Below are 16497 nucleotides of genomic sequence, written 5' to 3' on the forward strand. Positions count from 1 at the left end.
AAACACCGGCTGTTGTTGTGCCTGCTGTGGCGTTAAATTACTCCGTTCTCCGCTTGTAATTATGCCGTTACAAGCTTCAAAGTTATATTTATCATCTGAATTTGCCGAAACAAGTTTAATATTCTGAAAGCCAAGACTCTGTTTAATTTAAATCAGATGAAAACAAACTGTAACGGACCCTGCCGTGTTATCTATGATTACTTTACTCTTACGTTCATAATGTCAGCTGGAGGGAGGGGGGCGGCGCTGCTGGAAGAGCAGAGTGCGAGTGAGAGGTGCCTGTCTTCGTCCCTTCACAAGCTTCAAAAATGTACTTATCGTGTGATTTTGGAAATAAAAGTTTCATATTCTGAAAGCCAAGACTTGGTTTGTTTAAAATCAAACAAAATACCCGAACCCTGAAAAAATAGTTTTTTACGTAAATCCACGTTTATTCTGAAATGAGCCGTTGCGACTTCCGACTGATTTCGATAGAGCGGGTCACATATACATTTAAAATGTATCATACCCAGCATAAAACGTGGGGAAAAAAGTTAAGTATAAACACCTTCAATTGTACTTGAGTGATGAGTTCCTTTCATTGCTTCCAATAACTGTTAGCCTGTGGGCAATAGTGTAGTCAGCTGCACATAATGGCGTGGTACGTGTCAGGACAGGCAAAAGAGAGCGGTGTATTGTTGCTGGATGGGCGCGGTCTGGTGTTCAGGGCAGGGCAAGGTGCACTTTACCTCCGGCAGCCCAGACACTCTGCGGCGAATTGGCTTCCCTCTGGATGTTGTTTAGGCCGACCGGACAGTTTAAAAAATGGCGACTCTGGACCACCTTAAATCGGTTATTTCCATCGGGAATGTGGACCACACGTCGCTGGCTCTGCCGTCCAGTAACCAGTGCCGGTCCGGGCAGCAGCGGGTCCGGGAGCAGGTGGAGACCCTCCGGAGGAGCAAGACCCGGCTTTCCAGCAGCAGGAGCGCTTCCACTTCTCTATCTCCGACATGTAAGAGAGCAGCCAACACACCTGGGCCGATAACAACTCAGTACAGAAGGAGAGAATATAGTCTGCCATTAAAAACATAATTTAGACTTTCATGTTAGGAGATAGACATGTAATTATTCACATAAGAGGTCATTACCTTCCCAGAAAGTTATTAGTTTAACTGGATTTGATGATAGGCCTAAGTTGTTTTCAGGGTAAAGTCCTACAAAATCAATATGCAGAATCATTGATAAGAATTACACTATTTGGGGGGTTATTTGTTTGGAGTGCAAATGTTGCGTTCATGGTTTGGATTGTTTGTCTTTTTTGTCAGCACCACAGAATAACTATCGATTTGAATATCATGAAACTTGGTGGAACCCTTTAAATTATGGAGCCAATCAAAACCAAGGGGCGCATCAACTGAACTGTCACATTTTTCTAACCGAGACGAAGGATTAAATATTACTAAAACCTTGGCTACGGCCCTGGCCTGTATCGTGTTGTTTCCCTTGTCTTTAAACAAAGGTAATACATGGATGACATTAATCTCAGGTATATGACCCCAGATGATAACATTCTACTTTTCTCCTCAGCTCCTACCATTGACTCCGTGTTCAGAGAGGCTCCAAAGTTAAACTCCAGCACATCTAATGGAGGGTTCTTCTTTCCAAATGGCTATTCTAAAACTGTAAGTTATACAGCTTATCTATATTGTTGTCACACGATTGATTGGCAACAGTACCTGATGTGGTTGTATTATCATCACATTGTTGTCATTGAGGGAATGATGTGAGTCTGATGCAGGACTGTAGCTACCAATGAGGGTCGTTGTACGGAGTATTCTACCTATACAAGTGAAGTTACACTTGGTGTTTCGTAAGGCTGATAAATATCTTATTTATAACCTAATAACTTTGAATCAGCACATTTTATTAACAGTGTAGAAGTATATAATTAATCAATCTATCTGCTATATATTTTCCTAATTAATGGATAAATTGTTTTGTCCTGTGTCAGAAAAGTTGTTAATTTCCCCCAATATAGTGTTCTTGTGACTCAGATGGCTTCTTCAAATTGCTTGTTTAACCAAACAAAACCAAAATATATTTAATTTACTATCCTATATGACATAGAAAAAGTTGCAAATCCTCACATTCTAAATACTGGAATGAGTTTGAAAAAGGCCCATTATAAACGACAAAATAGTGGCGGATTAATTGTTTTCTAAAGTCCAACACATTGTCTGAATTATTTGACGTAGTTGAAAATTGGAAACGTAAAATCATTTTAGATTTAAAATAATAATAATTTAGTGAGTTGCATAAGGGAGTTTTTACTAAAGACATCAATATTAAACAAATTCTGACTTGTAAATCAAAGTAAAAGGATATATTTCGCCACTATTTTGTTCAACACAAGAAACGTACATGATAGCAATTATCTTAATTTGTGGCCTAATAAGAATGGATTTGTTGTCAGCAGTTTTTTTTAAAGAATCTTCCCCAAAAACCTGTTTCCAAATCCTTCTAGACTATCTGTCTTCTCACACAAAAACATGCTCACCAGCCTCTCCCATGCCAGCCGATCTTGAAAGCAACCTGCATGGCTGCCATGTCACAAAAAAGTTGTTTCACAATTAAATGTTCTATTGGGGAGGCGTGTGGCGCAGTGGATAGAGCGTTGGTGTTCGGATCAAGGGAGCACAGGTTCAAACCCCACTGCAGTCAGCATGTCGTTGTGTCCCTGGGCAAGACACTTCACCCCAAATTGCTCCTGTGGGGATTGTCCACAGTGTTGAGTATGTATGTCGCTTTGGATAAAAGCGTCTAACAAGTGACATGTAATGTAATGTATTGCCAGCTCAATGTCAGTCACAAACAAATGTAATCTTTGGTTCTGCAGCACAGCCGAGAACCAAACTTCAGCCTGTACACCAACAACATACAGGGAGCCAGTGTGAAGAGGACTGTAGGCTCTACCTATCAACATGTGAGGTCTTTCGCCGGCATCAGCTCCACTGCGCGGGGTCAAGCCAACACCAGCCACAGTGAGCCTGGAATGGCCTGGAATCGCTCTGCTCCTCCGCAGGGATTTCCTTCCAGCCGGGCAATCTACAGGGAAGAGAGAAGCAGCGGTCACTTTGTAAAGACCCCCACCTCCCCTCTGCAGTTTCAGCCCGTGTTCACCATGAATGGCACCGGTCAGACCAAATCAAGCAACCAGTTCCTGTGCAGCGAAGTTGAGGTGACCAAAACAGCTACTGACGGTCCTGCAGAGACCAAAGCAAATACAGGGTGAGTGAGATTAATAACTTCCACATTTTAGACTTAATCACATGTTTCAGTAAACACATTATACTGGCATGCTCTGTCTATTGAAATAACATTTAGATTGTATTTTAATATCTTTTAGGTCAGATACTGCTAACATCACTATGAAGGAGGCTGTGGAGTATCTCTCCAGTGCGGAGGAAACATATCAGCACTGTGGCGCTTCCTACATACAGCACAATACGTTCATTACTGAGGAGGCTAAAGATGAGGTGTGTGACTTGTTCTCTTCATATCATGTTCACTGACATTTATTTTAATATGATATATTTATTTTAGAGTCGATGTCGAAATCTAGATTGACAAAGGTGGAGTTAATATGTCATGCCAAAATGAAATTCTGTCATTGCGTACTCACCCCATGTCAGTCTCCAGTGAAGATTTTGAAGTAACTCAATACAGCACTGGCTTGTCATTTGGTAACAGTGAGGGCTGTGGGATAAAATGTGTGACTTCCTGGGAGTCCCTCGTGCATGGATCTGTAGTTTGATTCCAGCACAGAAATGACTTCAGCACTAACAATTCAAATATTTCAAACAGGAAGTTATAGGATGAAAAAAAATGAAATGGCTGTCCTCGGAAAAACATGGTTTGAATTCTATACAAATCTTATGGATCCTTTTTATGAATTTTTCCTGTAGTGTGTTATAGGTTTGTGTGCATGTAAATGGCCTCTGATGTGATATTCACATCAGAGGCAGTTTCTCTCCGACAAATTATAATCCCTTTTATTTAATTGTGGCGAATTACCACTCTTTGGACAACAAAATCCCCTTTGCATCACAGGTGTTGAAGTTCAAAGGAATCCACCCTCTGGTGGATCTGCTGCGCAGCCAGAGCTCACAGGTCAATGAGACGTCCTCTGCTGCCCTCCGTAACCTGTCCTTCAAAAGCATCAGCAACAAGGAGGAGATCCATCGCTCAGGAGGCATCACGGAGGCTGTGGCTCTGCTCAGAGAGACAGACTCTGTGGAGACACAGACACAGCTGACAGGTATACGTTAACTCTGAAACCTATAGACCCACATACAGGTACATACACACCTATCCATGCAAACAAGTCAAACATAGACACCTTTGTTGTGTATAACAACATAGACCTGTGTTAGATCCTGCTGTCATGCACTAAAGCTCTTCTTAAGTGCTGTATTTCTAAGCGTTGAAGGGTCATCAAAAAATGACATCGCTAATGTTTTAGTAACACTGATGTAGATGGAAATGTGTTAAACGGTTAAAGTTACAATAGACCGGTTTTAATCTCTTTGGCGATAAGCAGTAATTATTTTTGGATCTTTTCATCGGTGGCTAACTCACCATCGGGTTACCACCATTGTGTGTGTTCAAGATTACCTTAAACTACGGTTGCATTCAAGCGCCGCCAAGACAAGTTTCAGGCACAAGTTTCAACAGCTTTTACTGTTGTTAAAACGTTTGATAGGATAGTAAAGTGTTCACACACATTAAACCTATAAAATCAACATGCTGATGATTTATATCTTCAACAGGCAGTACAAATGAATATTTGATTGAGCTGAACTGGTTTTCTTTTTCTGTCTAGGTCTCCTGTGGAATTTGTCGTCTGTCGACAGCCTGAAACCAGACCTGCTGAAGAGTGCTCTGCCTGTGCTAATGGAGCGAGTGATCCTGCCCTACTCTAAAGGTCACGACAGGACCAGCGGCAGCAGCCGAGACCCAGAGGTCTTCTTTAACGCCACTGCGTGTCTAAGGTGGGAACAAACCTCCAACTGAGCACCTGATAACATGCCAGGGTTTTTGCTATGACTCTTAGAAATATTGTGTGTGTACCTATGTGTAGCCCAGCTCAGGATCAAAGAATTTCCCTGAATTTCCCCTCGGGGATTAATAAAGGTTCATCTTATCTTATCTTATCTTAATATGACATCACGTTATATTTCATTTAACTGAAAAGTCAACCTAAGCAACCTATAATTAGTGCATTAAACCATTAGCATACAAATAGCAATTATATTGGCTCCAAACAAGGCAAGTTTATTTATATAGCACCTTTCGACACAAGATGATTACACACATGAAAGACATTAAGAAAATGGCATTTAAAAAAAAACTGTCATTAAAAAGCAAAGATAATAAAATAAACATTAAAAGAAAAAATACATGAATAACAGTTACAGTGCAGTTTAAGATATAAATAGTTCAATTAAAAGCAGCGACAAAAAGAAAAGTCTTCAGCCTGGATTTAAAAGTAGTAAGAGTTGCAGCGGACCTGCAGGTTTCTGGGAGTTTGTTCCAGATATTTGGAGCATAATAACTTAATAAATAAGCCAAACATTTTCAATGCTACATACAGTACATAAATGTTTTTTTCCCCCCTCTGTTTTATTGGCCATATCGACAAAAAGGCTGTCCTTGTATGGGGATCCAGGATAGCAAACAGGACGGTTTTTAGTAAACATATTATTTGGTATTTTTTACATTGAATCCATAGAGAGTTATTCAGTTTAAAAAAGACGTGTACGAGAAAGATTTGTGAGTAGTACAAAACTGGGTAGAAGTCATCAAGAGTTATTATCACGCTTGAGAGTGGATGTGAATCTGCTACACACGCTGTGACACAGACAGATACTGTAAAGTAATAGCAGTGCAATTATGCTTTTACTACTGCTTTCACGCTCATGATCTGCTGGTGTTTTTACAATGGGCGGGGTGGGGTTCAAGTCCATGTCAGAGATATTCTCTGGAAAAAGGCAAATAACTACTGTATCATGTCAATCCTTTTATATTCCCTTACTATCATTTAGTAGTACAAATAACATTTTGACCAGATCCAACACAATACAAGTTTACTATTAAGTTACCTTTGAGAGAAAGATGTGTATTATTGTATACTTTAGTAGTTCAAATGTAATTATCATAGGACTCAGTTGCCAGGTTAAACTTAGCTCAAATGTATGAAGTTAAATAGCCTTCGTTTTAATAGGTTTTTGCTAAACGGTTTAAGAGACATCTTTATTGAGCTTTAATGTTATTTTAGTGGCTCTTGTCCATTAGTATAACTTGTTTTCTGGCGGTTCATAAAGTGAGATTCATTATGTTTACAAATCTTTACTAGCATGTCTGCACCAGTAACTAGCTGTTGGAATAGATGAAACTGTGAATGTAAACCACAGTAACATGTGTTTTTAGTGTTCTTATCTGATGCATCAGAAAGCAGCGTCTGTGTTGTAAAACATTGACTGACTTCCCGTGTCATTCAGTGAGAGCTTAGAGTGTTTCACTTTCTTGACTGACACGATTACTACTGTTCACTTTTAAGGCAAGGTGAAATTAATATCAGACAATTCAATCGCTTTATGAAACCTTTGCTGCAGGGCGTTTCCATTACTGTCTCAATCTGAACAATACAAAATAAAACTATATTTGCATAGTGCTCTTTTCAAATAAATCATAAGTACTCCTCTAAACGAACAGTTTCAGAATAATGTATATGTTATTACTGTGTTTATCACTTATGTTAAAGGAGGATTTGTTTTTCCCCCTTGTTTACTGTACTGCTTAGAAGCTTGTGAATTCCACAAAGGGATCAAAAAAGTTTATATTAACCTGAATCATTTTTTAACGTCATTTATATATCTTGTTCAAACAGAAACCTAAGCAGTACAAAGCAAAGCAACAGACAAGCCATGAGGAAATGTCGAGGTCTGGTCGACTCTCTGGTCAGTTATGTAAAAGAGTGTGTCGATGCTGGAAACCCAGACGATAAGGTGAGAAGGGGATACATTAATATCTATTTATATATTGCATGTTAAACCTGCACGTTTCCTGCTTTACTCACATGTCACACCTTCCTATGGAACTAACAAAAACAACATTGTTACTACAGCAAGAAGCTGCGGTTTGAGTTAACCAATTTACTATTGTAGTACGCAGAGAGCAGTTGTACTGCAACAAGTATCGATGAGTCATACTGTGCTCACTGCCGGGATATCTGTGTACTTTAGTATGAGGCCTTTACACAGCCATGTATACAAACTGTTACTTTTAACAGTAAATATAGGCAGGCTAGTCATTGCTCTGGCCTTTCCATCAACTGTTTCCATCGAAACAGATGGATATTGTCACTTTTCACTGTTCTAGGAAGAGTAAAATATGTTCAGTCACAAACAAATGTTATATAATTCATTTATGTGCTACAGCTTTCTATTTTAATTGTAATATATTCTACAGGAAAGGGACAACGTAACAGCAACAATGCTCAATATGTTAGCTCATATTGAGCATTGTTGAGTTTTAGCACAACTATTTCTGTGTCTGAGTCTAAGTGTGAACTAATGTTGTAACAGTCGGTGGAAAACTGTGTGTGCATCCTGCACAACCTGACCTTCCAGCTGGAGGCCGAGGCTCCCGCTCTGTTCAGCAGGATCACAGCGTTAGCCAAGACTGTCTGCAGGACCTCCAGCGAGGGCGACACCGGGCCCATCGGCTGCTTCAGTCCGCAGAAAGAATCCTCAGAGCACCAGGTGAGGGCGAGGAAGGTGCACAACAGAGAGAAACAGACATGCCGCGTCAGACCAGGGCAAAATTAATGCTTTTATAATGACAGAAATACTTGACACCTCCTTCACTGTCTGTCACTAATCCTTGTCACATGCTATTTAATCAGAGCATTTTGTGGTCTTATTTTATAAACGTGTAGGTGTTTTCCCTTTCCTGTAGTGTTTTATACAAGTTTACTGTGCATGTAAATGGTCCTCAAAGTTCCCTCCAGAGGGAGTTTCTCCGTTAAGCCGTAGACCAATCACAACAGAGCCGGCCAGCTAACCAATCAAAGCAGACTGGGCTCTGGTTTCAGACAGAGGGTGAAAAGAGCTGCTCCAGCACAGGCACTATGAGAAAAATAAAAACCTTTTTGAACATTAAAGCATGGAGACATGTCACAGTAGAGGAACAACATACAAATATGAACCTGAATATGAGCATAATAGGGCACGTTAATGTTTAAAAAAATTTTAGAATGTTGCATGTTTGCATCTACAGTAGCACCATGGCAAACTATTTTTAAACATTTAGATTCATACTTTGTTTTGTAGTATCCTTTATTTCAAAAAGTCCTACAGGCAAATTCTGCATTTTTTTTTTTAAGTAGTGCTGTAGCCGTTACATGTTGATAATGATATGTCCTCTTTTCCTGTCCAGCGCCGCTTTGACTACCCGGTCGTTGAGGATCCACAGCCTAATGGCGCTGGTTTTCTGATCCACTCCAGCACTCTGCAGAATTACCTGTCTTTGTTAGCCACTAGTCAGCGAGAAGAAACACAGGAAGCCTGCTGCGGAGCCCTGCAGAACCTCACAACAAACGACGGCATTGTAAGAGAAACATGTTCTGCTCTTGCACAATGACCAAGATAAAAGAAAATACATTTGATTTAAATCTGTCCCGTTGTAGTTAAGGGAGACTATTTTTTTAAAACTTGTTGGTCAACATGATCTATGCATATTTTGATAAATGCTTGCACTGAACCTGATTCTGTATTCACAGGTCTCTAGTGTAATGAGCCAGAACATTGTGCAGAAACTGAAAGGCCTGCACGTTATTAGTCCCCTTATAAAATCACCCAAAGTCAACATACAGAGGAACACAGTGGCCTTGGTAGGAAACCTGACCAAGAACCCAAACCTGCACATTGCCATAGGTAAGACGCATCTGCAAGACACAACTTGTAGTTTGTTGCTTTAAATCGGTTCCAGGTACTTTCTCTTCTTTTGACGAGAAACAAAAAAAGACACGCCAACTGTAATATGATCCATTTAACAATCTGTGTTCAGAATCTGTAACACCTTTTCGCTTCGTCATGTTTGAGTCATCCCGTTAAAATGCATGATCTTAAGAAAACATCTAAAAATCGAGAAAATACCCTTAGACTCCAGAGGGTTAAACAATAGTGTTAGCTTGCGTTTAACAGCCTCTTGTTTTGTGTTTTTCTTCTTACTGAAGTTCATAAAGCCCTCCCAGAGCTGCTGGGCATCCTCAGCGCAGGCACCAAGGAAGGAAATGAGTCCGATGACACACTGTCCATGGCCTGTCAGACCTCCAACTGCCTGCTTATGAATAAGCCTGAGATGGGAAAGCACCTGGTAAACAGCACCCTGATAAGTTCCCTCAACGATCTCAGCAAAAACACGTAGGTTGCATGTGAGCAGAAAGAGAATGTGCCTGCATATGTCTTAAGACTAAGAGATACAATTCATCAAGATATGGGGAATACCTATGACTCACCAAGGATTACATTTTGCATGCTTGTCCAACTTCCACAAATCCGAACCGATCTGAAACAACTAATTCTACTTCTTTTTAGACATTTACCCAAATCCAGCAAATCCGCCTCCGTGCTTCTCTACAACCTGTGGTCAGACAAGGATTTACAAGGCTTCCTGAAAAAGGTGAGTGGAGATTAACCCTGAGTGCCAAGACCTGTCAAGGTTAGGGTGTGTCCTACCAGCTAACTACACCTCAAATGTCCACACCTCGCTCAGGTATCTGTGAGTAACAGAAGGAGAAAAGTTGGATTAGGCAGCATTAAAAAATGCCCAGTGAATGTGAACAAGACGCTAAAGAGACACAGTGGAGGAGTACAACAGGACGTTGGCATGGTGCATTATAACACACAGGGCCATGAACACAGTGCAGTTTGTTTGTTGTGCCACTCTATGTATGTGGTGTACTGATTTATCTCACTATTTGTCCTGCAGCAAGGGATGAGTAAGTCCTCATTTGTGAATGACATCACCGCGGCGGCACACAAGTCGGTTCAAGTCGTTGAATGACACGAAAGCTTAATATCCCGGAAAGTTATTAAAGTCACCTCAACGCGCAGAGGCTGAGCAGCATCCTTCCTCATTTCACATGTCACACAATACATGTATCTACTAAATGTTTCCATCAACATACAGTAGCTCTGACAATGCTGCACTGTTACTTTTTCTTTGTGGGGAAAAAAGGTGAAGGTTAAGATGTTAATTTTGTGTCTGGATTCTGCCACAATGTGCTTGCTTTATTAGATAATAACATACAGGTTTAGATGTTGTGTTTGCATAGAGGTTGCTGTTTTTAAATCATGATACAACATTGTGTAAAAGTAATTTTGATTATGTAAAATCAACATGGAGAACATTTCTCTGTGGTTGGAGTTCATCGTTTTTAAAGAAACAGTGGCACTGTTTTAGGCAGTGATGTGTGTTTACATTTTGTAATGGCAGGTTTTGTCTGTGGTTAACCACTCTTCTTTTTATATGTGTGTGTGATCCTTAAACATTTGTATTATCATAAATCATGTAATTAATAAAGCTAGCAGACATATACTCTTCAAGCTGTTAGTGTTTGATATTATCTGGGATTTTGAGATTATTATACTCGTGCAGAAATAAATGTGTTATTACTGTAAACCTCACTGTCACGCCCCTTTGGGTTTTTGGCTGCTTCTTTCTCAGCAGATCAATAACACGTCTTTCAATCTATGTTTACTCCACCCTTACACTGTAATTTACTTTCTGTGGTTTAAGAACAAGGTCTTAGAGACAGACACTGCAGCTGTTGCTTGCACTTGTTGACTTTAACTTTGTTCCTCCACATTTGAGCATGTAATCCACCCAATAGTCAGGGAGAGTTTCTGCAGTCATGCTTAAATGAATGAGGTGACAAAGTGATTACATTTTCACTGAAAGATGTATGTGGTTGTTAGAGGACTGGTATCACTGTGGGCAAACATCAAGGCTGCCTGGATTTAAAGAAGGTGTGGTTAATTATACTTACCATGAAGGTGATGCTCATCTTGAAATTCCCACAAGTGATGGAAACAAAGCCTTAAAAATAAAGACACTGTTTCTCTTATTTAAAATAAAGACGTTTTTTTTTTTTATTCCAACCACAAAATTGATCACACAAGAACTTATTACTCAATCTTACAGTAAGTCTTAGAACTAGGAGTACATTGTAAATGATGTTCTATTGTCATACTTTCATTTCAGAAATCACATACCTCCTGTCAAATCCCCCTTTAATAAGCACAAGCCGTAACACATCAGTCTAATCATAACCTCTACATTCCTGCGGATGTACTCAGCACACTGATTCACAGATTTGTGTTTGTTGTTTTGTTCTTGCATTTTCAAGTATTTAGAAAAAAACACATTATGGGGTTGATTTTATTGTCATTAAATGTCAGGTCTGGCAGTTTCCTTCCTGTTGTCGTCACATGTTATTTCCTCAGGCCCCGCTTGCTTCTGATGCTCTTTGAACTGAGAAGTGAAGGAAAGTCAGCAGAGATTGTCGGCACCAAACCTACTCAACCTGTAATACATATGCAACCATGTTTGATCATTTCCATGGGAAATGCATTTGTGTGTTGTGTTGTACTAACTTAGTGTGAGCTTAGTGTCATATACTTTCCTCGATCTTTTAATTCCACAAACTTTAGAAGTTTTATTTTCCTCTGTTGCGTTGATTATTTTGGGGATTTTTTTTTATCCCAGAACGGAATTGGATTTGAAGCAATGTAATGCTATGTTCAGAATCGGGCCATTGCATGTTTTCTTGCACTGCATGCAACATGCATCACAGCTGCAGATGTTTCAATCTCATCAGGTCATTTTGAAGTCTGGTCCCAATACAGTTCATCTCTATACAGCTGTGGAACATCATTTATTTTTTTTATTAGAAAGCAATATCTTCATATTACACTCTGCATGAGTTGTGAGTTCAATTAAAAAGTGGTCTTCCTTTCTCTGATGACCCTTTGAATTTCTTCTGGATTATTTTAGCAGCACAGATTATACTCAATTTCAGAAGAAAATCTGTAAGATTTGAGAAAAAAATTAAATAGATTTTTCTTTTACTTTCACGCCCAAATAATCCCATTGCGACTCCATCTGGGCTCCCGACACATAGTTTGGGAACCGCTGCAGTGTCGAAAGCTGCTGCTGGCCTCAGACACTGAGAGCCTGGCATAGCTGACTGCTGTTGTAACGGGATTTGCTACCAAATAGTTGACGTCTATCTTTATCTGCTGTTGCTAGGTACCTGATCCCTGGAGCTTCCCCATGAAAATAGGCGTTTACACATTTCAGATGAAACTGTGATAAAGTATGTGTGTTATGGTTTGGTGGTATACAGTTTTTGAAACTGATTAATGAGTGTTTTACCTGAACATAGAAAAATCAAGGCTCTATTTCAAGGATTTACCTTAAATTATTATTAACAGCAGTATTAGTTTGCAATGCAGACATCATATACTGCGCAATAAACACTTAAGCGTGTTAAAGTTTTGTTTCAGGAGGATAGCTTGATAGTATTGAGATGTCTGCAGGGCCCCGTCACTGCTTTATTGTGAGCGACATTAACTCAGGCCTGTCACGTAGCAGTTATAATATCTCTCAGCTGTTTCAACCCTGTCTCTCCTTGGAGACTTTGTACACGTGTGCTGTTCAGATAACCCAGCTTGCCCTTTGTTAAAAAAAAACCTCTCATGTGCTCTTCCTTTTTTTGTTTCCCCCGTCCTGTTTGGCTACTCCGGAAACTTTAGTCCTGCTGTCAAGCGGATGACACAAACAGCTGCAACTGATGCCGCTTCAAACAAAAAGAGATCAGAAGCGGAGGGGAAGTGGAAATATGAGGAGATGGAAACTTGAAGAGGTCCCGAGGGGGACGTTTACATCAGTGCTGAGCCTTAGCAGAGAATTATGAATTGTTACTTATTTAAATGTAACATTCAGCCATTTTTAATCCACCGTGTTAGTATTTAGTGTTTTTCCTCTCTTGATGAAAAATATTGTTTCTGTTTTGAAGATAAACATATCAGATGACTACAGCATGTTAGGTAAAGAGGCAGTGGTGGAAGATGTACTAACATATTTGAGCGAAAGTGACGTCAAAGTTAATAAATACTACTCATTATTTGGGAGGGCCCATTTCAGAATAATTATTATATTATTGTTATTATAGATGCATGAATGTATACCACTAATATTACAGCTTGCATGTTAGGGTTAGGGTTTACTTGTTTTGTATATTACTTACTGCTTGGTAGCTTTCGGATCCCCTCCACTGGGGATCAATAAAGTCTTATTGATATACATGAATAAAATCATAATTAATGTGTCCATTATATGTGTATAATAATAATAATAATAATAATAATAATAATAATAATCTAAATCTGTAAAGTAACTGGTCACTAATGTTAGGGAAATACATTTAGCAGAGTAAATGTTAAATATCTGTAGTAAAGTTCCAGGAAATGAAATCCTCTATGAACAATTACCTCAAAATTGAAGTTATTTCAGTTAATTTGTTGTACAACAAGGACAAATGCATTTGTGATACAGCATCAGCCTACTTCTTCCTTTCATGCGAAAGCACTGAATAACATCTTTGAAGGGCACAGTGCTATGGGACTTACACTTTCTGATGATCACTGACTCGGTTTCTCAGCACGGTGACCTGTGGAAAATGTGTTTTTTTTAAGTTAATTGAAATCTGGATAAGCCAATATGCCACAACTGAATCTGACTTATTGAAATTTGTTTTAAAATTGTAATATTATACCATAGAAATGTCTCCGAAAGGAGACAACATGTAATGTCAGCATTTTCTGAACTGTTGAAATCACCAAACCACAGATTCTAGCCATACTAAATAAATGTTTGCAATTCCAACTTCATTTTTAACGTTAATCTCCTTTTACTTGCTGGCAGTCTGAAGGGTGAAGAAAAAGCCTTAACAATCTCCTACAATAGTTTATATCAAGAACAAATGCCACTGGGAACAAAGTATGGGCGTCGGTAGGATAGCTACAGCTAGCCTTAGCTGAAGCTAAACTCAACAACTTTTATTAAACGTTACCTGTTTTTAATTGTGAAATAATTATAATAATAATAACTACTCTTAACAAAGTAGCAGCCTCTTTAGTACAATGTATTGCACTAGTTCATTAGTTTAATGTAGAGAAGAGCTAATATTAATAATAAGTAATATAATAAATGATGTGGCTAACTAGCTAGCCCCTACGGTATGTCACTTTATTTTCACTGTTTCTTTACTAAGGCTTCCTGCTTTTGAAACAGTCATGTATAAGATATTTATCTGTCATTCTTCTTCCTCTTTTACTTATTTTTTTAGTTACATAAGGGATGTTTGGCTGACTTAGCAGAGAAACAGTTAGTCAGGTGCAGTAGTGTGCATTGTTTTTATATTGGTCTGCATCCCATAAACAAAAGAAAGGTTCGTGATGATGAGCACATGTAAACACGAACGTTCCTGTAAGGTTACTTACCTCATACTTCTGCTTAGCCTGCGTAGACTGCAGGTCAAACTTCTCTGACTCCAGCTGGTGCAACCATTCAAAGAGTTCCTTGGCTTTTTCCCTGCATCAAGGAAATGATTTTAAGCATTTCACACGATAGATATTGAGAGTTTATGTCAAGTTTTTTTAGTTTTTTACCTGAGTTTCTCCTCTTTCATGTGATCAATATTTAACTCTTTGCGCCGTTCATTTAGGATCTTCTTCTTCTTCTCTCTTTCTGTTGGTTTTTTACCCCCAGGCTGTGTTTGCTAATCAGGAGGAGGACACATGGGGATGTCAACATGGACAGTAGGTTTGTGACTTTTTAAAAGATAACATACATGTATGTCTTCACCTTGTATCCAGTGAAACTCAAGTTGGACAGAATCATCTTCTTCCTTGCATCATCGTTTGCTTTCTTCTTCGCCTCCCCGTCTTCTTTTCTCGCTTTCTCTACCTGGTGGAACACATTATGGCACCTTTAATGAAATGATTCATAGTATTTTGATTAATGACATTCTCGTAACATTGCCAGAACTTGGTTTATTGAAAATAAGTGTAAGGTATAGGTGGAATTGAGAATGCCAGTCTCTAAAATAAAAAAAGTTTTAAAAAATCTAATTGAAAGAAAATTAGTAATACTTGCATTAGTTTTTTAATGATTTTTAATGTTACAAAAAGTAACATTTTCGGTAAGTATTTTTACCGAAAATGGAATATGGAATAAAATGTTTGTGCTCCTCTTGCATTACGAGAGGAAAGTCATATGTGGCCTTAAATCAAAGAAATGCTGCAACATAGACTTACTCAAAAGATGCAGAATCCCACGTGTTGGGCAATACCAATACCAATTACACAATGTTCATTATTCCAAACGACTTCAATTTGCATTCAAAATGTTTAGTTGCTATAACATGTAAACAATTACTTGATAAGGCTCAATATTTTCAATCTTTGATTTTTGAATTAATCCGAAACATTCTAAATTAGAATTAGATTACATTTTTGGAATACAAAGGATTATGTTACCTATTACAAAATGATGTTACTTTTATCAGTACAGTACAATTCAAAGTATTCTGCCCCAACCCAGTTATGCTCTGTTAATGTTATCTTTCTTTTTATACTTACAGCTTGTTTGTTCTGCCGTTCTTTTTCTAGCTCAGCTCTGATCTTCATCTGATCTGCTCTCTCTGACCTGCGTGTCTCCTGAAGTGGGAAAATAAATACATTTAAAGACAAAAACAAAATCATATAAACACAAAATGTGACAAAAAACACTTTATTATGGAATTGGGTGGTTAAATGTGTGATATGTTGCAGTAGAAGAGAGAGATCATACAATGCGATCTGTGAGGTTTTCAAGCTCCTCTTCCTCCTTCTTGCGCTTCTCAAAGTGAACGTCGATCAGAGTGTGGAGCTCAGTCATGTCCTTCTCCATTCTTTTTCGATGAATGTCCTGGAATTATAGCAATAAGTCAAAATGGGAGCCTTTCCAAAAAAATCTGCACTTCTAATTAAACAACAGCTTGCAGGTGTAACTTTAATCAGTTCTGAAATAACTCACATCAAAGTCCACTTTTTCTCCATCTGGGATTTTTGGAGGTGCCAAACCAGGCACAAAACCAGGCCTGATGAAAAGGATGGAAAATGCAAAATCTTTTTAACCGTGTTTCAATTTATGTTATATGAAAATATTTAAACAGTGCCTTACTTTAACCTGCGCTTTGTCTCATCTGTGTATCCATCAGAAAGAAAAAAGGCAATTCACAATCTTTAGTTCAGGAGGCACGAGAAACACTTGCAAGCGTAACAAACCCACAGTGCAACATTTTTCCAAAATAAGCTTTCCATACCTGCATCATTTTCCTCCGAG

The 16497-nt window shown here is 38.7% G+C and overlaps 2 protein-coding genes across 5 annotated transcripts; one reads left to right on the top strand and one right to left on the bottom strand.

Moving 5' to 3' along the window:
* Positions 1–464: 464 nt before the first annotated feature.
* pkp1b (plakophilin 1b) lies at positions 465–13341 on the top strand. Of its 3 annotated transcripts, none has more exons than XM_034082364.2 (13): positions 465–994; positions 1570–1664; positions 2879–3270; positions 3389–3518; positions 4093–4300; positions 4865–5033; positions 6932–7049; positions 7629–7805; positions 8482–8652; positions 8825–8978; positions 9281–9467; positions 9642–9726; positions 12864–13341. In XM_034082364.2, exons 1-13 carry the CDS (start codon positions 805–807, stop codon positions 12900–12902), a joined length of 2115 nt encoding a protein of 704 aa, XP_033938255.1. In that variant the 5' UTR covers positions 465–804; the 3' UTR covers positions 12903–13341. The 3 variants fall into 3 exon arrangements, with proteins under 3 accessions (XP_033938255.1, XP_033938254.1, XP_033938256.1); XM_034082363.2 differs by lacking the exon at positions 12864–13341 and adding an exon at positions 10036–11363; XM_034082365.2 differs by lacking the exons at positions 7629–7805; positions 12864–13341 and adding an exon at positions 10036–11363.
* On the bottom strand, positions 11470–16497 carry tnnt2b (troponin T type 2b (cardiac)). 2 transcript variants are annotated; one of them, XM_034082369.2, is made up of 10 exons: positions 16478–16497; positions 16336–16357; positions 16189–16252; positions 15964–16080; positions 15753–15830; positions 14977–15078; positions 14781–14890; positions 14613–14703; positions 13740–13780; positions 11470–11580 (listed from the first exon to the last, which is right to left on the bottom strand). In XM_034082369.2, the coding sequence occupies exons 4-10, from the start codon at positions 16060–16062 to the stop codon at positions 11541–11543; spliced, it is 561 nt and encodes a 186-aa protein (XP_033938260.2). In that variant the 5' UTR covers positions 16063–16080; positions 16189–16252; positions 16336–16357; positions 16478–16497; the 3' UTR covers positions 11470–11540. The 2 variants fall into 2 exon arrangements, with proteins under 2 accessions (XP_033938260.2, XP_033938259.2); XM_034082368.2 differs by lacking the exons at positions 16336–16357; positions 16478–16497 and adding an exon at positions 13358–13384 and having other exon boundaries at positions 16189–16249.

This window comes from Pseudochaenichthys georgianus, chromosome 5, assembly GCF_902827115.2.
Source record: "Pseudochaenichthys georgianus chromosome 5, fPseGeo1.2, whole genome shotgun sequence".
Taxonomy (NCBI): Eukaryota; Metazoa; Chordata; class Actinopteri; order Perciformes; family Channichthyidae; genus Pseudochaenichthys; species Pseudochaenichthys georgianus.